The sequence below is a fragment of the Passer montanus genome, unplaced genomic scaffold (genome assembly GCF_014805655.1).
Source record: "Passer montanus isolate IOZ18808 unplaced genomic scaffold, ASM1480565v1 scaffold28, whole genome shotgun sequence".
In the NCBI taxonomy this organism is placed as follows: Eukaryota; Metazoa; Chordata; class Aves; order Passeriformes; family Passeridae; genus Passer; species Passer montanus.
Genome location: NW_024367483.1, coordinates 11,055,648 through 11,072,167, shown reverse-complemented (window position 1 = coordinate 11,072,167; position 16,520 = coordinate 11,055,648). Strand labels below are relative to the sequence as shown.

The 16,520-nt window shown below is 33.8% G+C and overlaps 1 protein-coding gene across 2 annotated transcripts in view; it reads right to left on the bottom strand.

The window, feature by feature from the left end:
• NCAM2 (neural cell adhesion molecule 2) overlaps positions 1 to 16,520 on the bottom strand; it is a 264,883-nt gene that overhangs the window by 97,349 nt on the left and 151,014 nt on the right. For both annotated transcript variants that reach the window (XM_039713271.1, XM_039713272.1), the window contains exons 6-8: positions 15,819 to 15,936; positions 10,244 to 10,404; positions 1,490 to 1,635 (exon numbers count right to left, since the gene is read on the bottom strand). In XM_039713271.1, the coding sequence (XP_039569205.1) occupies positions 1,490 to 1,635; positions 10,244 to 10,404; positions 15,819 to 15,936 (425 nt within the window). The remainder of the gene's footprint in view (positions 1 to 1,489; positions 1,636 to 10,243; positions 10,405 to 15,818; positions 15,937 to 16,520) is intronic.

Sequence of the window (16,520 nt, the reverse complement as noted above, 5' to 3'; positions counted from 1 at the left end):
GAAGTGAATATATATTTTCATTTGGTTGTCACTATTACTGAGTTGGACCACATTTCAGAGAATATTCCAGCACACGTCAGTTTAACCACCTGCAGCTGGAATTAAGAATATAAAGCTGTCTTATACAAACACTGCATAAATTTCAGGTGTCAACTGCACCAACATTATTGAGCTTTTTTCTGCTATTTTCTCTCATTTTCAATATCCTTTATCAAAAGTTATTTTGGGATAATTTCAAACATAAGTGAGTGCCTAACATTGGTAACCTTTGAACAAAGCATAGTCTTTGCAAGTCAGAAAGATGACCTTTAACTTGAAATATTTAAAGAAGAGAGGAAACTGCTTTGTCTTAATGCAAAACTATTAGAAAAAATAATATATAAATATTGCTATATTGCTCCAAAGTGGAAATCACAGAACAGGGAAATGGTAGACAGAGCCTCAATAAACTGCCTCAATTCCAGGAAAGGTCAAGTCAAAGACTAGACCAGACCAGACCTTCTCCTTTAGAACACAAAAAATGAAAGTACATAATTCCTTAACATACATCAATTCCCTGTGAACCAAGTGACTAGGTATCTAATTCTGTTTGGAGAATGATTGCTATATAGGTTTTCACCTGTGTGTGTTTTTTAAGCAACAGTTATGAATATGCAAGAAGAAAGTATTTACTACATAATTACCTAGGGTAAAAATTATGAATTAGTTACCCAGAAAGATGGTATCTCTAACTTCAACCACTACAGAGAAATTCTGTAGTTTATGTCTGGAAATGAAGAAGAAAATACTTGCTCAAATACTTAAATAATTATTACAAAGGGAAAAAGAATAAGAACTCTGTAGAAACCCAGCTTCCTATAAGCACGGTCAGGAATTGCATTGCACCATTCCCTTTTGTTTTCACCATTCCACCTAATTACAGCTCCTTTTCCCACACTAACTGACTTTCTCCATTGTCATATTGCAACCTTTCTTTAATCAACTTCCTTTTGCAACAAAATACAGAAGTTGTATTTTGGGGAGACAAAATGGGAAAATAGGCTCAGTTTGTCTTCTGTGACAGGAAAAAAAATTGGAAGAAAAAAGGGAAAGTGGGAAATAAAGAACTACGAAGTATTCAGATTTTTTAAACTTAAAATATCTTTAAGCTCTGCTGTATTTTGAAGATTCCTGGACAGAATCCAAATATTCTGAAGAAGGGCTATGTGTAGCCATAATTAGCAAGATGAAATTGAATCCATTAGTAGGAATTAAGTATGACAATTTAAGATGAATTGCCTTTCAGCATTTGATTGCTTTTTTTTTCTTCTTTTTTTAAATTAAAATTTAGAATCACCATATCTCTCTTACTGCCTTAGAAAATAGCAATTCCTTCTAATTTCAGAGGAATCTAGAATTAATCTGTCTGTAAATTAATTTTCTGCTTACAAGAAGAAGATTAGGCAGAGAATGCATATTTAGATATTTTATAAATTAGAGGTAGATTTACCTTGTCACCTTCAGAGAAAGTCATTCCATCAATGGCCCTTTTCCAAGTAATCTCTGGAACAGGTTCTCCTTCTGCTTCACAGATGAGGGTTGCTTTCCCATTCTCAAATGTGGTTTCATTTTTAAGTTGTATTATTTGAGGCTGCACTGTTAAAAATACAAATTGCATTACTGATCCTGCACAAATAATGTAATATCAAAATCAAAATCTATCTTTAAAACCTTTTTTTTGGTCAAACCTTTTTTTTTGGGGGGCTGGGATTAACTAAAGTTTTAACGTTATTATCTATAAAAGCAATTAACTTTTATGACCTCAAGTTGTACAGCAACCATTTCTGTGTGCCCCATGAGCTGGACATCCTGCTTCCTTGGTGGAGTAGAGTGGGATGGGTCCTGGCTGGTCTGGCTTGGTGTTTATGGGGTTTTTCCCCCTTTAGGAACAAGCTGCCCAGGAGCCTGTGGAGTCTCTCTCTCTGGAGATAACCAAAACCCAACCAGATTTGTCCTGAGAGATCTACTCTGTCTGACTCTGGACTAGATGGTTTCCAGAGGTGCTTTCTCATCTCAGGCATTCTTTGATTCTATAATAACTGGTGTTTGTCTCCAAATGCACATTATTCAGAAAACAAATGGGAATTATTACCATTCTTTGACTTTGATCTTTAGCAATGTTTCACTAGCTTACATGAATTACAGAATTTAACAGAATCTCCCAGCAACAAACACATTTCACTGGTATTAACACTATGGAGTCCTCTGATACAAATGTGTTCATCCTTACTTACCAAGTAAACTGGTGGTAAGATACATTTAAAAAATCCAGATATTGTTTGCATTCTTCAAATCATTCCACTTTATAGCCTCAATTACGTATCAGCTACATCCTTCAATCTATTCTGTACCTTATCAGGTTATTTATACAAACAATACAATTTCTGGTTCCATGTGAATGCTTTTGCATTGAGGATTTATCAGTACAATATCAGACAAGAACTCTGCATTAGTACTGTCCACAGAATATTACTCTCTTCCATGACATTCAAGTATCTTCGTTAATTTTTTTTATATATTACCTCATATATAATGATTAATAAGTTTCTCTGAACCTGTTCCCCTTATACATTGAAGAAGACACTCATCCCTCTAGAAAACCCAACATGTAATCCCGTAATAAGAATATGATTTAACATGTTTACACACAAAAACAGTGAATAAAATTTACATGAGTGAATCAAAATTGGGCAGCTCTTAAGATTAACTTCATCAGCTTTAAATACATTTGTTGAAAGTAACATATTTTCTAAGCAGTTTCTCTGAGCTTCACTTTTGAGGAAGCACTACTATAGCGTATTCCTTACGAAACAGAAAATAAAGAGATGAAATCTGTCTTCTAATGGGGTTACTAAAGTGTGTGCTATGGAGAACAGTAATGCTGGCTTATGTTCATGGATCAAAATGGGAAAGATATTCATTCAGGTTAGAATGGGAACCAGGAGAGCTTCTTAGCCAAGCCCATCTTCAACACAACATCAACAGACCCTGTTCAGGTCAGACTACTCAGGGATTTGTCAAACACTATATTGAAAAATGTCATGAACAGAGAGTAGACAACCTCTCCCCAGCCTACTGCAGTGCCTGGCTGTCCTGGTGAAGGGTATTTTCCTCATATCCTGTCTCCTGCTTCATTTTATGACTCCTCAGTTGTAAGTATTATGTCACAGATGCTACATTCAGCATCACCAAGAAGAATACGAAAAGCAGGTTGAAACTTGCTATCTGTAGGCACATCACCTACTTTTTATCAATTCCCTTCACACAATTCTTGGTCTCACTTCTCATTCCTTTTCTGCATATACCTTCTATTGCTTCACTACTGTCTCTTCACCCTTGACTATTATGATTAAACTATTGTGTGTTTACTGCACAGAGATGAGAAACAAGTAGCATTTTACCTAAGAAAGCACTGAACTAATTATCCTGCTTCATTAATATATAATATATGGTGAATAAGATCATGTGATGAAAGAAAAAAACATTAAGTGATCAGGAATTCTTGAAATGTCAACTGGATGCAGATTTATTGGATGCAGAAGAGGGTAGCAAGCAAATCGTTACATCAGGGTATTAATTTGGCCAAGAAAATACAAAACTCCTCTGTGGTACAAAAAGGGATGTCAGTGGAAAGACCGAGAAGCCCCACCAGATTTAGAGACAAAAGATAATTATGTTAAACTCCAAAATAATTAGTACTCTCACAATATTCAAATGCCCATTAAATGTTTCACCTTGGCACTCAAGTGCTCTATTTCTCTAGCCATATCACCTGGCTACAAAATAAACTGTTCTATCCTTTCATTACTTTGCTATATCATCCCTTCTGGAAAAAAGGAAAGAGCTATAGCTGACATAAAGCTTTTTTTTCTTTCTTTTTTTTTTGGGATCATACATAGTATTTCACTCCAAAAATTCTCAAAATTTATAATTATTTCCATCAAAATGAGTTCCCCATCTGGACAACATGACAAACCTTTTAATTTGCTCAATGATGCATGTTCCAAACCACAAAAATAATTCTTAACCTTAGACTTATTCTGAATTCCTTTAAGACCTTCTTCAAATGGATCACTACAAGACAAAAAGTTTTAGCTTGACATTTTAGACAAGAGTACCTGACATTTAAAGGAATAAGCACTGATTAATCATCAAATACATCTAGCTGACAGTTATTACTTGGAAGAAGAGAGCTCATATGGGGGATATTATTTAATTAATTCATTTTTGTAGGTCACAAGTCATAACTTACTATTGACTAGAAGTTTTTACACTGTTTGAATACTTTTCAATGACATTCTGGGTGTTGGAAAATATTAAAATACATTTGCGTACATGTAAATAAAACTATTTGAAAATGACAAAAATAGTATTGACAGAAATACTACAAGTCATTTCCCCCACCCTCCTGCCTCCAATTTTTAACTGTTCTTTCTAAATTGATACGGTCATTCTCAAACTGAGCTGGTATTTGCTTTTTGTATTCTAGAAAATATGAAGCAAATAAAAATACAGAGCCTTGGAATGCAAATTCAGGAAGCCTTCAGGGTTTTGCTGCTTTCTTCAGAAAAAAATATTGAAACATAGATGTTGTGATGTAGTTGAAACATTTGTAAGCTAAATGACCTGGCTCAAATGAAAGAATGCTTGAATATAGAAAGGAGCTAAACTTCATTAAAATTATTTAAGGTAAGGAACTATTATTACTAACTAGACATGCATTGCTAAATGCAGGTGTGACGATGCCAAATAAAGAAACAACATTTACTGATTGGAAAGTTTGTTTTCTGAGCCAGGAAGTTTGGTTTTAAGTTTCCTAACACTTCCTCAGCAAACAAGTTTCCCTCAGATTCCTTCCTTGGACTATTCTGGATTTGTCTCATTGCTGTGTACGTACAGCCTCCCCATAAAGCTTATGATGAACATGGATAGCAGTCTGAGGCTTTTGCTTACAACCAGTTTCTTGGAAAAGGTACACAATTTATTGAATTCACAGACTTCTACCCATACCCTTAACAAAGAGTTTCATCAAACCTGAAAGCAGCACACATATAAAGCTTCAGATAGTCTTGCTTATGTTTCACCAAAAGAATTATTTTAAAAAATTTGATATTGATACAAACTTGCTTGCACCGGTGAGAAGCCAAGTGTATGTCTGTATGGCTGCCTGATGAATCAACTTGATTAATATATCCCAGGAGGAATCATCCCTTCCTGCTGTCCTCCTGCACAGACACATTTGAATCAGGTGGCAAAACTGCAACCCCATCCTCCAGGAAACTCTTGGTACCATTTGAGCTCAGTAAACAAGCTAGAGCCCAGCAGGGATATATCTAAGAAAAAGGTTTCAGAAATTTGATTCCTTATATGATAAGGATTCACACACATGCCAGTATGAAATGCTGACCTGACTTAGCAGACCATGAAGTGAATCTCTCTCTTTGGATGGCATTATTGAAACATGTTAAAATGCTATTACTGCTTCACACTCAGAAGGGTTTAAAACTTGTCTTCTGGGACAGCTGTCATCAGTGTCTTTACAGATTAGGTATTTTCTATTTTAAAAAGTAGAAGTATTCCAAAAAAGTGATAAAGTAATAAGGAGGAAAAAGGAATGCAGAAAACGCATGAACTTCTAATGATGCCTCAGGTTTTAGCTTTCAAATTTTTCAGACTCTGTGCTGCTTTACTGTGTAGTTCTGAGCTGCATATTAGGGGATGGTGAGCTCTCTTCACAGAGCAGGTAGGCAACACAATTCCTTCTCTAGCTGGGGACCAAGGACAAATGATCCAAATTTCAGGCCCAAGAGCATAAACAATGGTGGACTGAAGAGAGAAAAACAAGAAGGATGGGACTTCATAATCTAAAACTGTAATTGGACAATTAACTCTAATAAGATAATGGACCAGAACTTGTAAAAGTGAGAGACCTTGGGACCACTGGTCCATTTTGTGACCACTTTGGGTTCACCTGGGGTGTAGCCCTGGCTGGGCTCTTGCCCTGCCCAAGGTGAATCCATTGAGGCCTTTTAATAAATCCCTACTTTATTATTTAACTCCTGCCTAGTCTCTGTTCCAGATCAGCCTTCATAAGGCATCACTAATGTTAGGTCTGTAAGTGTTGAGTTGTACTTTGTGAAGCTGCAGCTGGTGAACTTTATGATACCTGGGAGGAGCAGGAACAGATAGCTCCATGCACAGATCCATGGCATCTTCCTTCCAGAGGTATCAGTGAATTTAAATGAAAAGCTTCCTTGTATGTATAGAATAGCATCTCATGACAAACAAAACAAACCACAAAAAGCATATTAAAACACATATAAATTTGCTTACTAAGCCCAAAAGAAAATTATTAAGTCATGCTCCAGGCACTATAAAAAGGAATGCAGCATTAAGACTGAAAATAAGGGAAAAATTTAGATAACTCATCACCCCAATCTCAGAAGCACAAGACAGCCCTTTTGGCTCAAAGATGAATGGATTCTGAAGGACTTAATTAACAAAAAAGTTTTGAATTTTAGCATTTTGAATAAACACAAGGGGGATAAGTTAGGAGAGGTCCATTATATTTCCTCCTATCTGGCAGATGACAGAAATATATTAATAAGAGCATATAGTTTCTTAATAATCAATAAAAATTACATTTTTAATATAAAAAACTGAAAAAACTTTTCCACTAAACAACATTCAGATTATAACTAAAAAGGCATCTAGAAAATAAAAATAGTATGTGTTTAAACTATGTATTAAGTACAAAGTGTCTTTTGTAATGCTTTTGGAGATATCCCCTCATTTGATTTTCATGAAGCCATTTGTCAGAACCCACTGAAAAGCCAATTAAATACTTTTACAATAAAATATTACTCAGACTGCCCTCTCACTGATTATGCAAGCAAAAGACCTGTATCATAGAGAACTTTCTTAATTTTTTTTTATTGATTCTGATTAAAGAAAGAATATTTTTTTCTTTCTAGGAAAATAAATTATTAAACATATAGATGTAGCTTTCTGTGACCTAAGTACAGAAAAGAGAATACTTGTTGAAAACCTCAATGCTAAGTATCTTCAAATTGTATAACTACGTATTTGAGTGATAAAAGGTAGAAATAAGCAACTAGAGCAAACAAAATGAAAATCCTAGGAGTATAAACACTATTCATACATATGTCTTTAATAAAAGCTAATTTTCTTTCATTTAGTCTGATTACATTTTTTATTCTAACACAAATGAAGACTACTGCCACCACCTTGGAGAAGGTATGATGAAGAAATGAATGCTTACTTTGGAGGAAGTAAGAAGATGTAGAAAGCTTCAATGTATTGAATTCATTTACTGTAATCAACTGCTTGTTCTTATGTTATTTTTGGAATTTTTTTGTGTTGTCTATATGTGTAAAAATGTGGTATTTCATAATTAAAAGTGATAATTCAGATGTATCTAAACACAGAAATTTCTAAATACAGCTACTTACTACTGGAATAAAAAAAAGAGAAAAATTAAAGTGAAACAGTATGAGTGAAAGTGATAGCTACCAAACAGAGATAAATACAGAGAACATTTTTAAAGAATTCAAGGATGAATACCTACGGTTTCAAGCTTTTCAGTAGTAAACATAAATGAATTTGAATTAAAAACCTTAGCTCAAGTCTGAGTATTAATAGATAGGATCTTTTAGGTAGTAATTGCTAATGATACAGAAAAAAAGCTATGGCAGATAAGAGGAGGACAAGCAGAGATAATCAAATCATATCAACAAAGACCTACAGAAACAGGGGTTTTTCTCTCTTTTTTGAACAAAGCACTGATACAGATGAACTGGGGAATGCAGGCCATGTGCCTATAGGTTTTGACACATAGAGCTGTAAAAATACTGTCAGAGTAAGCATTTTATATCAGAATGAAAAAGTGTTTTTAGCATTGATACTGAAAAAAAACCCCAAAGTTAAACTAAAGAATCTAGGTCATGCATGAAAACTAAATATGTAGCTATTACGTGACTCTGAAATGAGCATGTGTATTCAAAAGTCCTGTGTTCTAGAAAGTTTAAGTAGTGATTTCTATAATGTTACTATTATTTTTATTGCATTATGGTTATATTACTGTTGTTATGGTTTTAACACTGCCAGAGCCATGTTGTAAAAACAGTATTCATTGCTCTAAGGAGTTTGTATTGTAAATTAAAATTAAAGATAGCAGACATATGAGACAAATAAGCTAATGAAGTGGGAGAGAAAAACACAATTTAATAGGTCAATTTAACATAAACAAGTTATTTGTGTACTATTTAGCTATAATAACCAGCCATCTGCCTTACCATTTTCAGACTGACATTTTTTTAACACATTTAATGGAAAAAGATAAGTAATTGTTGGCTGTATATATGACTGTATATAATCTGTGTGAAAGAGACAAAAGTGAAGATTATTGTAGGAGATGTAAAAATCCTGCTCCATTACAAATTAGCTACAACCTCTTAAGGCAGAGATGTGGGAGGCACTCTAGAGAATTCTGTGGAAACTTACAAAATTATTTTCAATGCAAGAAAGAAAATACCTAAGAAATTTAGGAGTCCAGGATGCCATGGAAACATTAGGGATGTGTAGGTTCATAACGGATTTAACTAACTCATTGTATCCATTAAAACAGTAGTATTTAGTTTTCCATGGAGCCATGGAGTCCCCAGAAAAGTGGTTGCTAAAAGATGAAAAATATATACAGAAAATCCTGACTTTTAGTGTGGTGTCTCCTTTTTCCTATCCCTTTAATTAAAAAGTTTCCTTGCTCTAGGCAAGGAAGTAAACCAAGTAAATTTCGGTAACACTTAAAATTCCTTGTTTAACACACACAGTTATTTCTGAATGAAATTTCCCTAAGTTAATATCAAAATTAGAAAGTAATTTCTATTCCTTCCATTTATTTTTTTTAAGTTTGGAAATAAAGTTGAATGAAATATTTCCGTTTTCCAAACCAAGATGCTGTATTTCTTGAGGCTGGCATAAAATTTAAGATTTTATTTCATCTTCTTTCCTTTGAGAAGAAATTGAGAATAACTCTCAAGTACCTCAGAACAACAGCCCAACGGCTAGGCAATCCACCTGGAGTACATAGCTGGAAACAACACAGCATAACGAAATTCTTAAAGAGGAGGCAGTGGGATGTATGTGAACACAGCCAAGTTCACCTGACACCAAGGCTTCAGCCTCAGGCTCCCAAGCCCCAAATGCTAGCATTATACAACCCAACATCTACCCTCTTCAATGTCATTTATCAGATTACTCTCTCCAGTCAGAACTCTTTCACCTTCATAAATTATTATTAGCTTTAGTTAGGAATTACTGTCAAACACTAAATATTTGATTTTTTTTTAAACCGGGAATTATTTTCCTTTGTCCTATATATGGCATTTACCAGTTCAAACAGAAATTCTTTCTCTATAATACAAGCTACATTTAATGTAAAAAAACCCCAACACATTCATTTTTGTAGGTTTTTCATAAGTAAGTTACAGCCTTTTTGTTTTGCACAGTGATTCTGAGGGATGGTTTCTACATTCTCATGAAAACCCAATCTCACTAAGTTATATCTCAACAAAACTTCAAATAAATTATCAGTTCTACGTAAAGGAGGGAATCATTATCAGAGCTGGGGTGGTGGAACATAGAAAGAGAAATAAGGGTTTTGAGGTTATTACTTTTATCCTTTGAAGCTCAGCACACACAACATTTTTGTGATTACATCTGCAATTGTACACTTAAAAAATAGATGTCAAGAAACATAAATTTAAAAAAAATAGGAAGATCTCTGCATGGCATTGCCTTACTAAAACCCCTCACTGCTTAGAAGTCAAGATAACCTGCTCTTCCCCCTTTCAGAACATCCCCCTTTCTCCTTTTGGTTTTCTTGCAAGCAGTCAACTTCTAAATTAAAACCAGAGTGAATTAACTATTGAACACTCCATTGTATACTGCATGTGAATAGCAGAAAAGCAAATGCTGAAAATAACCTTTTCAAAATGAAATTCAGATGTAAAGGTTTAAGCAGCCAACAGGGACAAAAGAAGTTGTAAAATCATACAGAAAGCACTTTGCTGCACCAGTAGGCACCTTGCAGAAATACTATTAAACTGAAAATTGTGAATTAACACCTATTTCCCTACTGTTTACATTTTAAAAGGAAAGATGGACCATATTATGCAGTACTTACCAAAAACTTGAAGGACTGTCTGCTTTTTGTCATTTCCTGCTTTGTTTTTAGCATTACAGATATAAGGGCCTGCATCGATATTTTTTATATCTCTTATTGTTAGTTGTGTATTGCTTCCTCTCAGGACATATTTCTCGTTTTCTTCAATAAGTTTGCCATTCCTAAAAAAAAATAAATATATATTTATATATATACATATAAAAATCAGCCACTAAGTTTCAGTAACAATGTGCTATAGAAGCATCAATAGGCTGAAAATAATTTTTGAAGGAAGAGACTACTATTACACCAGCCTCAAAAAAATCACAATATCACAATTTAATTGTCAGGTTAAAAGATATATATATATATGCATAATACCTTTATTGTTAAATATTCAATATTGACCTAATGTTATAAAAATGGTTGTGAATAGGATTCTTACATATGACTTACACTCAAGGGAGGGCATTCGGAAATTTGTTATATATTGTATACAAGAAACTATTAAAAGCATGTTTCTCAACTGCAACGGCAGCAGTTCACAGTAGTAAAAATGTAGCAACTTATAAAAAAAATTAAATTACATTCACGTAGAGCCTATTGGCACATCAAGAACCCATCCAAATTATTTCCTCTCAGTTGTTGTTGGCTAGCCACAACTTAGCAAGCAGGCATGTTTCCAGATGTTAGAATGAGCTGTGACCAGATGGTACAGAAATAATAAAATCTGCAAGCAATTCTGAGGGCTGATTGAGGCTTGACCGGTCCATTTGAGCACCTTGGCCTACACACAGCTGCTTTTTCAAGAGGGCATTACTCAAACATACTATTCTATTCAATATTCCTAATTTAGGACATCAATTTTTTTTCAAGATTTGAAGAAAAATAATTTCCATTTTATTCTCATATAATGATAACTACATATATTTTATATTTTCCTAAATAATATTTTCTCTAAAAGTGAGGATACTGCTTTTTCTTGGGAGAATCATAACTGTTAGCAGGAGTACCCTGATATCTATATAGTTTGCCCTTAGTATTAACACTTTTTTTGTAAATAATTATAATCCACTTAGTTACCAACTTCAAGACACTATTATGATACTTGTTCATTTCCTTTCCAAAGAAAATCACAGAAACTGTTTTACAGAATAAGAAAGACCTAATTTTCCATATTAAACAGTCTCACAGAAAACCAAACTTAACCAAAACCAGAACAAACAGAAAAAGCCACCCAAACCCACTACACAACAACAAAAAAAGAAACAAACAGCAACAAAAAATCCCGAACAACCAAAAACCCCTTAGTGATTTTTTTAGGAGACAAAAGCATGTATTCAAGATTAGAAGTAATTTCCAGGTACTTGTTTTCACAAGCATTGATATCTATAGCAGTTTCTCAGCAGAAATGAGATTATGAGTACTTCCCTAGACCCTCTAGTGAGCAGAGAGATTCATATTGATGCTGATATTGGATAATAGGAAAACATGAATAGTGTACTTAAAGTGGATTATTTCTTTTGTAAGATAATTCTAAGTCCTGTCAGCAAAGACCAGGAAATTGATCCAGCTAAACTTTAGCAGTGTAAATCATCTCCACAGCTATAAACAATGTTTTCAATAGGACTATTCACACAAGTAAAGATTTCCAGTTCATGACCTGTAGTTACATTAGGATCGTTATCTTTCACTCCTGGCTAATTAATTCCATTAGTGTATTGCCTCTCTGAAGGTTATGCTTTACATTAATGTAATATCAGCTTCAACAGAGATACCAGTTCAATGGAGAATTAATTAGATTCTCTTAGTCCACAAAATATCAACAAAATATACACATATATGAAATAGAGCATCAAAACTAAATTTTGATGACCTTTCTTTTTGACAAGGTATTTCAAAGTGACTATTTTTTATAAGTGCAATAAAGGATTTTTGGAGAAAAACTGACATTATTATTTCATATGTATTCATTTTAAACTGATCACAACTAAATATCGTAAGCACCTGGAAATAAAAATGGTCAACATAAATAGTTCAACTTCACCACATTATCTGGTCTTAAAGAGCTAGAAGCTTGAGACTATTGTTTTGTCCAGCATCTTGTTTACAGTCAACACGCAGAGGTATGAGTCCCTTCAACAGCAGTGTCATCTGATTTTAAAAATACAGATATTTTTCATTGCCTATCTGAAGTTGATCTGTTAAAATCAGTTCATTGGAAACTAAAAAGAAAACAAGGGTAGTAAAACTTGAGATTATTAACTTTCTAGTTGACTAAAGCAGCAGTGGAGTGTAAGACTACCTTCAAATAGATCCAGATTCTGCAGGCCTTAATAAAGAGACTTCATTAGACTGAATGAGCGAATAACTGCTGAATAGATCGAGATTCTGCAGGCCTTAATAAAGACTTCATTAGACTGAATGAGCGAATAACTGCTGTGGGAGCCCATTTTAAAAGGCAACAAACACAAAACAACATAGAAATGTGTCTAACACAAGTCTTCAGTCTTGATGAACCACCTTAACATGCATGGATATACTTTTTACTCCATGAAATCAAAATCCTGCAGCAGAATGGAGTAAAAAACCATTTACCGCCCTTTTTACCAGTACTTCTCCACAGGTCTCCAGGAGACTGCATATACTTCAGAATGTTTTGCACTGAGACATCAGGAAAAGCTATAATTATGATTTTCTGTTAGAATATCTAACACCATCTCTCTGAGGCCATTAGCTGTACCTAGCTATTCAGAGAATTCAGAAAACAGGCTTCCATTAAATCACTTTATTACACCTGCCCATTTTAGAAATGTTTAACCTGAGACAAATTAAATAAAATTACTGAACTCACATAGATAAAAGGTGAAGTTGAGTTTAAAAGATGAACCACCTTAACAAGCATGGATATACTTTTTTCTCCATGAAGTCAAAATCCTGCAGCAGAATGGAGTAAAAAACCATTTACCGCCCTTTTTACCAGTACTTCTCCACAGGTCTCCAGGAGACTGAATATACTTCAGAATGTTTTGCACTGAGACATCAGGAAAAGCTATAATTATGATTTTCTGTTAGAATATCTAACACCATTTCTCTGAGGCCATCAGCTGTACCTAGCTATTCAGAGAATTCAGAAAACAGGCTTCCATTAAATCACTTTATTACACCTGCCCATTTTAGAAATGTTTAACCTGAGACAAATTAAATAAAATGACTGAACACACATAGATAAAAGGTGAAGTTGAGTTTAAAACTGAACAAAATTCCCTTAATTTACAGCGACCTATAATTATAATCCTTACAAAATCAATAGTAAAACTTTATCAGTTTAATTTGTTTATTAAAACTGAAAGGCAATAAAACTGAGCTTAGTACCACCTTACTTTCAACATCAAAAAGCACAACAAACAGGACAAAATAGGGAATAATTTGCTATTAATTCTGAAAAACATATTCAATTAACTTCTCAGTGGATGACAAGCATATTAATATTAGATCAGTTACTTTAGATAAGCTTCCCTAACACTCATTGACAATGCTTTCTACATTTTTTGCAAAATCAAGAAAAATATGTTGATCAGGTTTTCCTATGCTCAGTCTTATTTCTAAAAACCCCTGTCTGAACTATTGTAGAAAACCAAGGTCTTTATCTTTACATACTTTCTAGATAAGACCAAGGACAGAAGCAGAGACTCACTGATTATGAAATCATGGACCTGAAAATGGACCTGAAAATTTTAGGACAGAGATTTCAGAAATGTGATGCAGAAATTTAGGACTGGAATACCATTTAACATTGCTTACTTTCTCTAAAAACCATTTTTTCCCCTGCTTCCATATTAATAATAATATCTTTTCCAGGGATAAATGTTCTTTTTGGTGTATCATTTTACAAAATCTCAGTGTCAGCAAATTTAAAAAAATAAAAAATTCTACTGACAAGAATTTATACCCTAAAAGAGAATCAAAAGGCGGAAAAAAAAATCAAAAGGGAAGGGAGGGACATTAGCCACTACTCCTCATTATGAGATAGTTCCTGACAGGAACAGAAGTTTGCACATGTATGATTCAATATCCATTCCATAAGCCTGAAAAGCTTCTGGAAAATCATTACAAAATATATTTAATGAATGGTTTAAAAATTTAGCTCCTGAAGAGCTGTTTGTGTACACTGATCAGAGCCTTCATTGTGGACTCCGATCAGTGTACACAGAAATAATTGTCTCTCCATGACCCTTGGCCTGTGTACACACTATGATATTTATAAACACAGAAAAAAATCCCACAACTGTTAATGAAGATATCCACAAATGGTGGAAATTTATGTAATCTTCCTTAATAAATACCATGATGTTTGTTTTCATACACCAAAGCCATTTATGATGGCAGATTTCAGGCAACTCATGATTTTTGGTCAGATAGGAGAGACATTTTAAAAAGTACTTCAAAGACATCAAATAAAAATAATATCATTTGAATTTAATATCAGTTCTTTGATTTGGGCTATACATATTTTGGGTTTATTTTTCCTCCCCTTTACTAAATTTTGAATTCTAAGCCACATTAAGGAATTAACTTTGCAGTATATTTATTTACATCTCCTGGGATTCAAATTGCATGAGACAAAAATTCAACTTCACAACTGACCTATGGCATAACAAGATTAAGATATCAAAGGAGAGAAACTTAATCTGACATCATTCAAATGTTCCAAAGGAGATGAAGAATTGATGAAAATCACTTCTATGCCCATTTTGAAAATGGGATGACCTTTAATCCGCTTGAAATAATATAAGTAGATGCAAATTATTCAGGTCTAAAATAGAAATGTGCACTGGTTTGTGGTGCTGAGATACTTTACATTCCAGGAATGATGCATATCTTTGTTGAAATTGAAAGAACACAGAGTAAATAGATATTTAAATTTTTACAAATGTTACATGGTAAGTGTTCCCAAATGACATAGCTCTACTATGCTCATGCCATTGATATAATGAACAAACACACATGAGATTCAAAAGCAATTCCATTTTCAAAGTATTTTATATTGATATAATTATATCAAGTTTCACTGAAACTTATTCAATGACACACTCCTGGGTCTTACAAGTGTCTAAATTCATACCTCTTTCTGAGTCTCATTGAAATAGAGAGTTAAGGTTAAAAACTATTTTTACAAATGTGGAAAATGTGGTTTTTTATTAGTATTGCTGACCTTTGATGGATACTTATTTACTGCATAAACACGTATCTGTGCATTTATGTGCAGAAGTCGTTGTTATGTTGTTCTTGTACTGTTTTTGAGATATGGACTTATTTATTTTCCACTCACACTTGAAGAAATAATGACAATATGGTATTTTTGTTAGTTCCTACATTTACCTCACTTGCTGGCGACCTGAGTGCAATTGAATTTGTGTGAGTCTGTTCACACATTAATGCTTAATCCAGCCTTAGCAGTTAGAATAGAAATGGACAGAAAATTCTCTTAGAATTCAGTAGAGAAATTAAGGCTGCACAGCTTAATGGACTGTGATGGAAAACTGGGATACATTAAAACAATGTACTCTGATGTGGAGACCTCGACTGAACTCACCTGTACCAACTGATCTCAGGTGGAGGTGATCCTGTGGCTCTGCAAAACAAAGTTATTGCCTCTCCTCGATCTGCTGTGGCATTGAAGGATTTCTGTAGCAGAATGATTGCAGGGGGGACTGAAAAATAAAACATTATGTCCAATGAATAAAAAATAAAATATTTTATGTGTTCCTGGAAAATTTAAAATGCAGGATCCTTTGGTAGTTTAGGAATTTAGGGTTACAATTAGGGATCAAGTTACCAATGTGAATCATTGTTGGTAGTATTTCTTTACTTTTCTTAAAAACAGGATTTCTAATATTATCAAGGCATTTATAACATTTTTTAATAGAATAAATTTTTGGAAGTCTTCTTCAGCAGTTCATCAATTTTCTTACACAACATTTTAAGATGGCTGAAGTTGCACCTAACATGTGTAAGACAATACACACATAAGACATAAAACTATGCCCTGATATTAGACAGTGTTTCTAAAAGATGGATCAGTATACAGGAGTCTTGATTATGCATATCAAATTCCTTTTACTGAGCTCCAGCATACTTCCCAGACAGGAATATCACCATCAAATGTGATGCAACAGATGCGCCAATACAATGTGCACCCAATGGATGCTATCTATTTGCATTTCCAAGAATTTAATTTTGTTCTAATAGTGACAAATACTTTCTGTTCTTGATGGTATTAAGTTATTATTAAAAA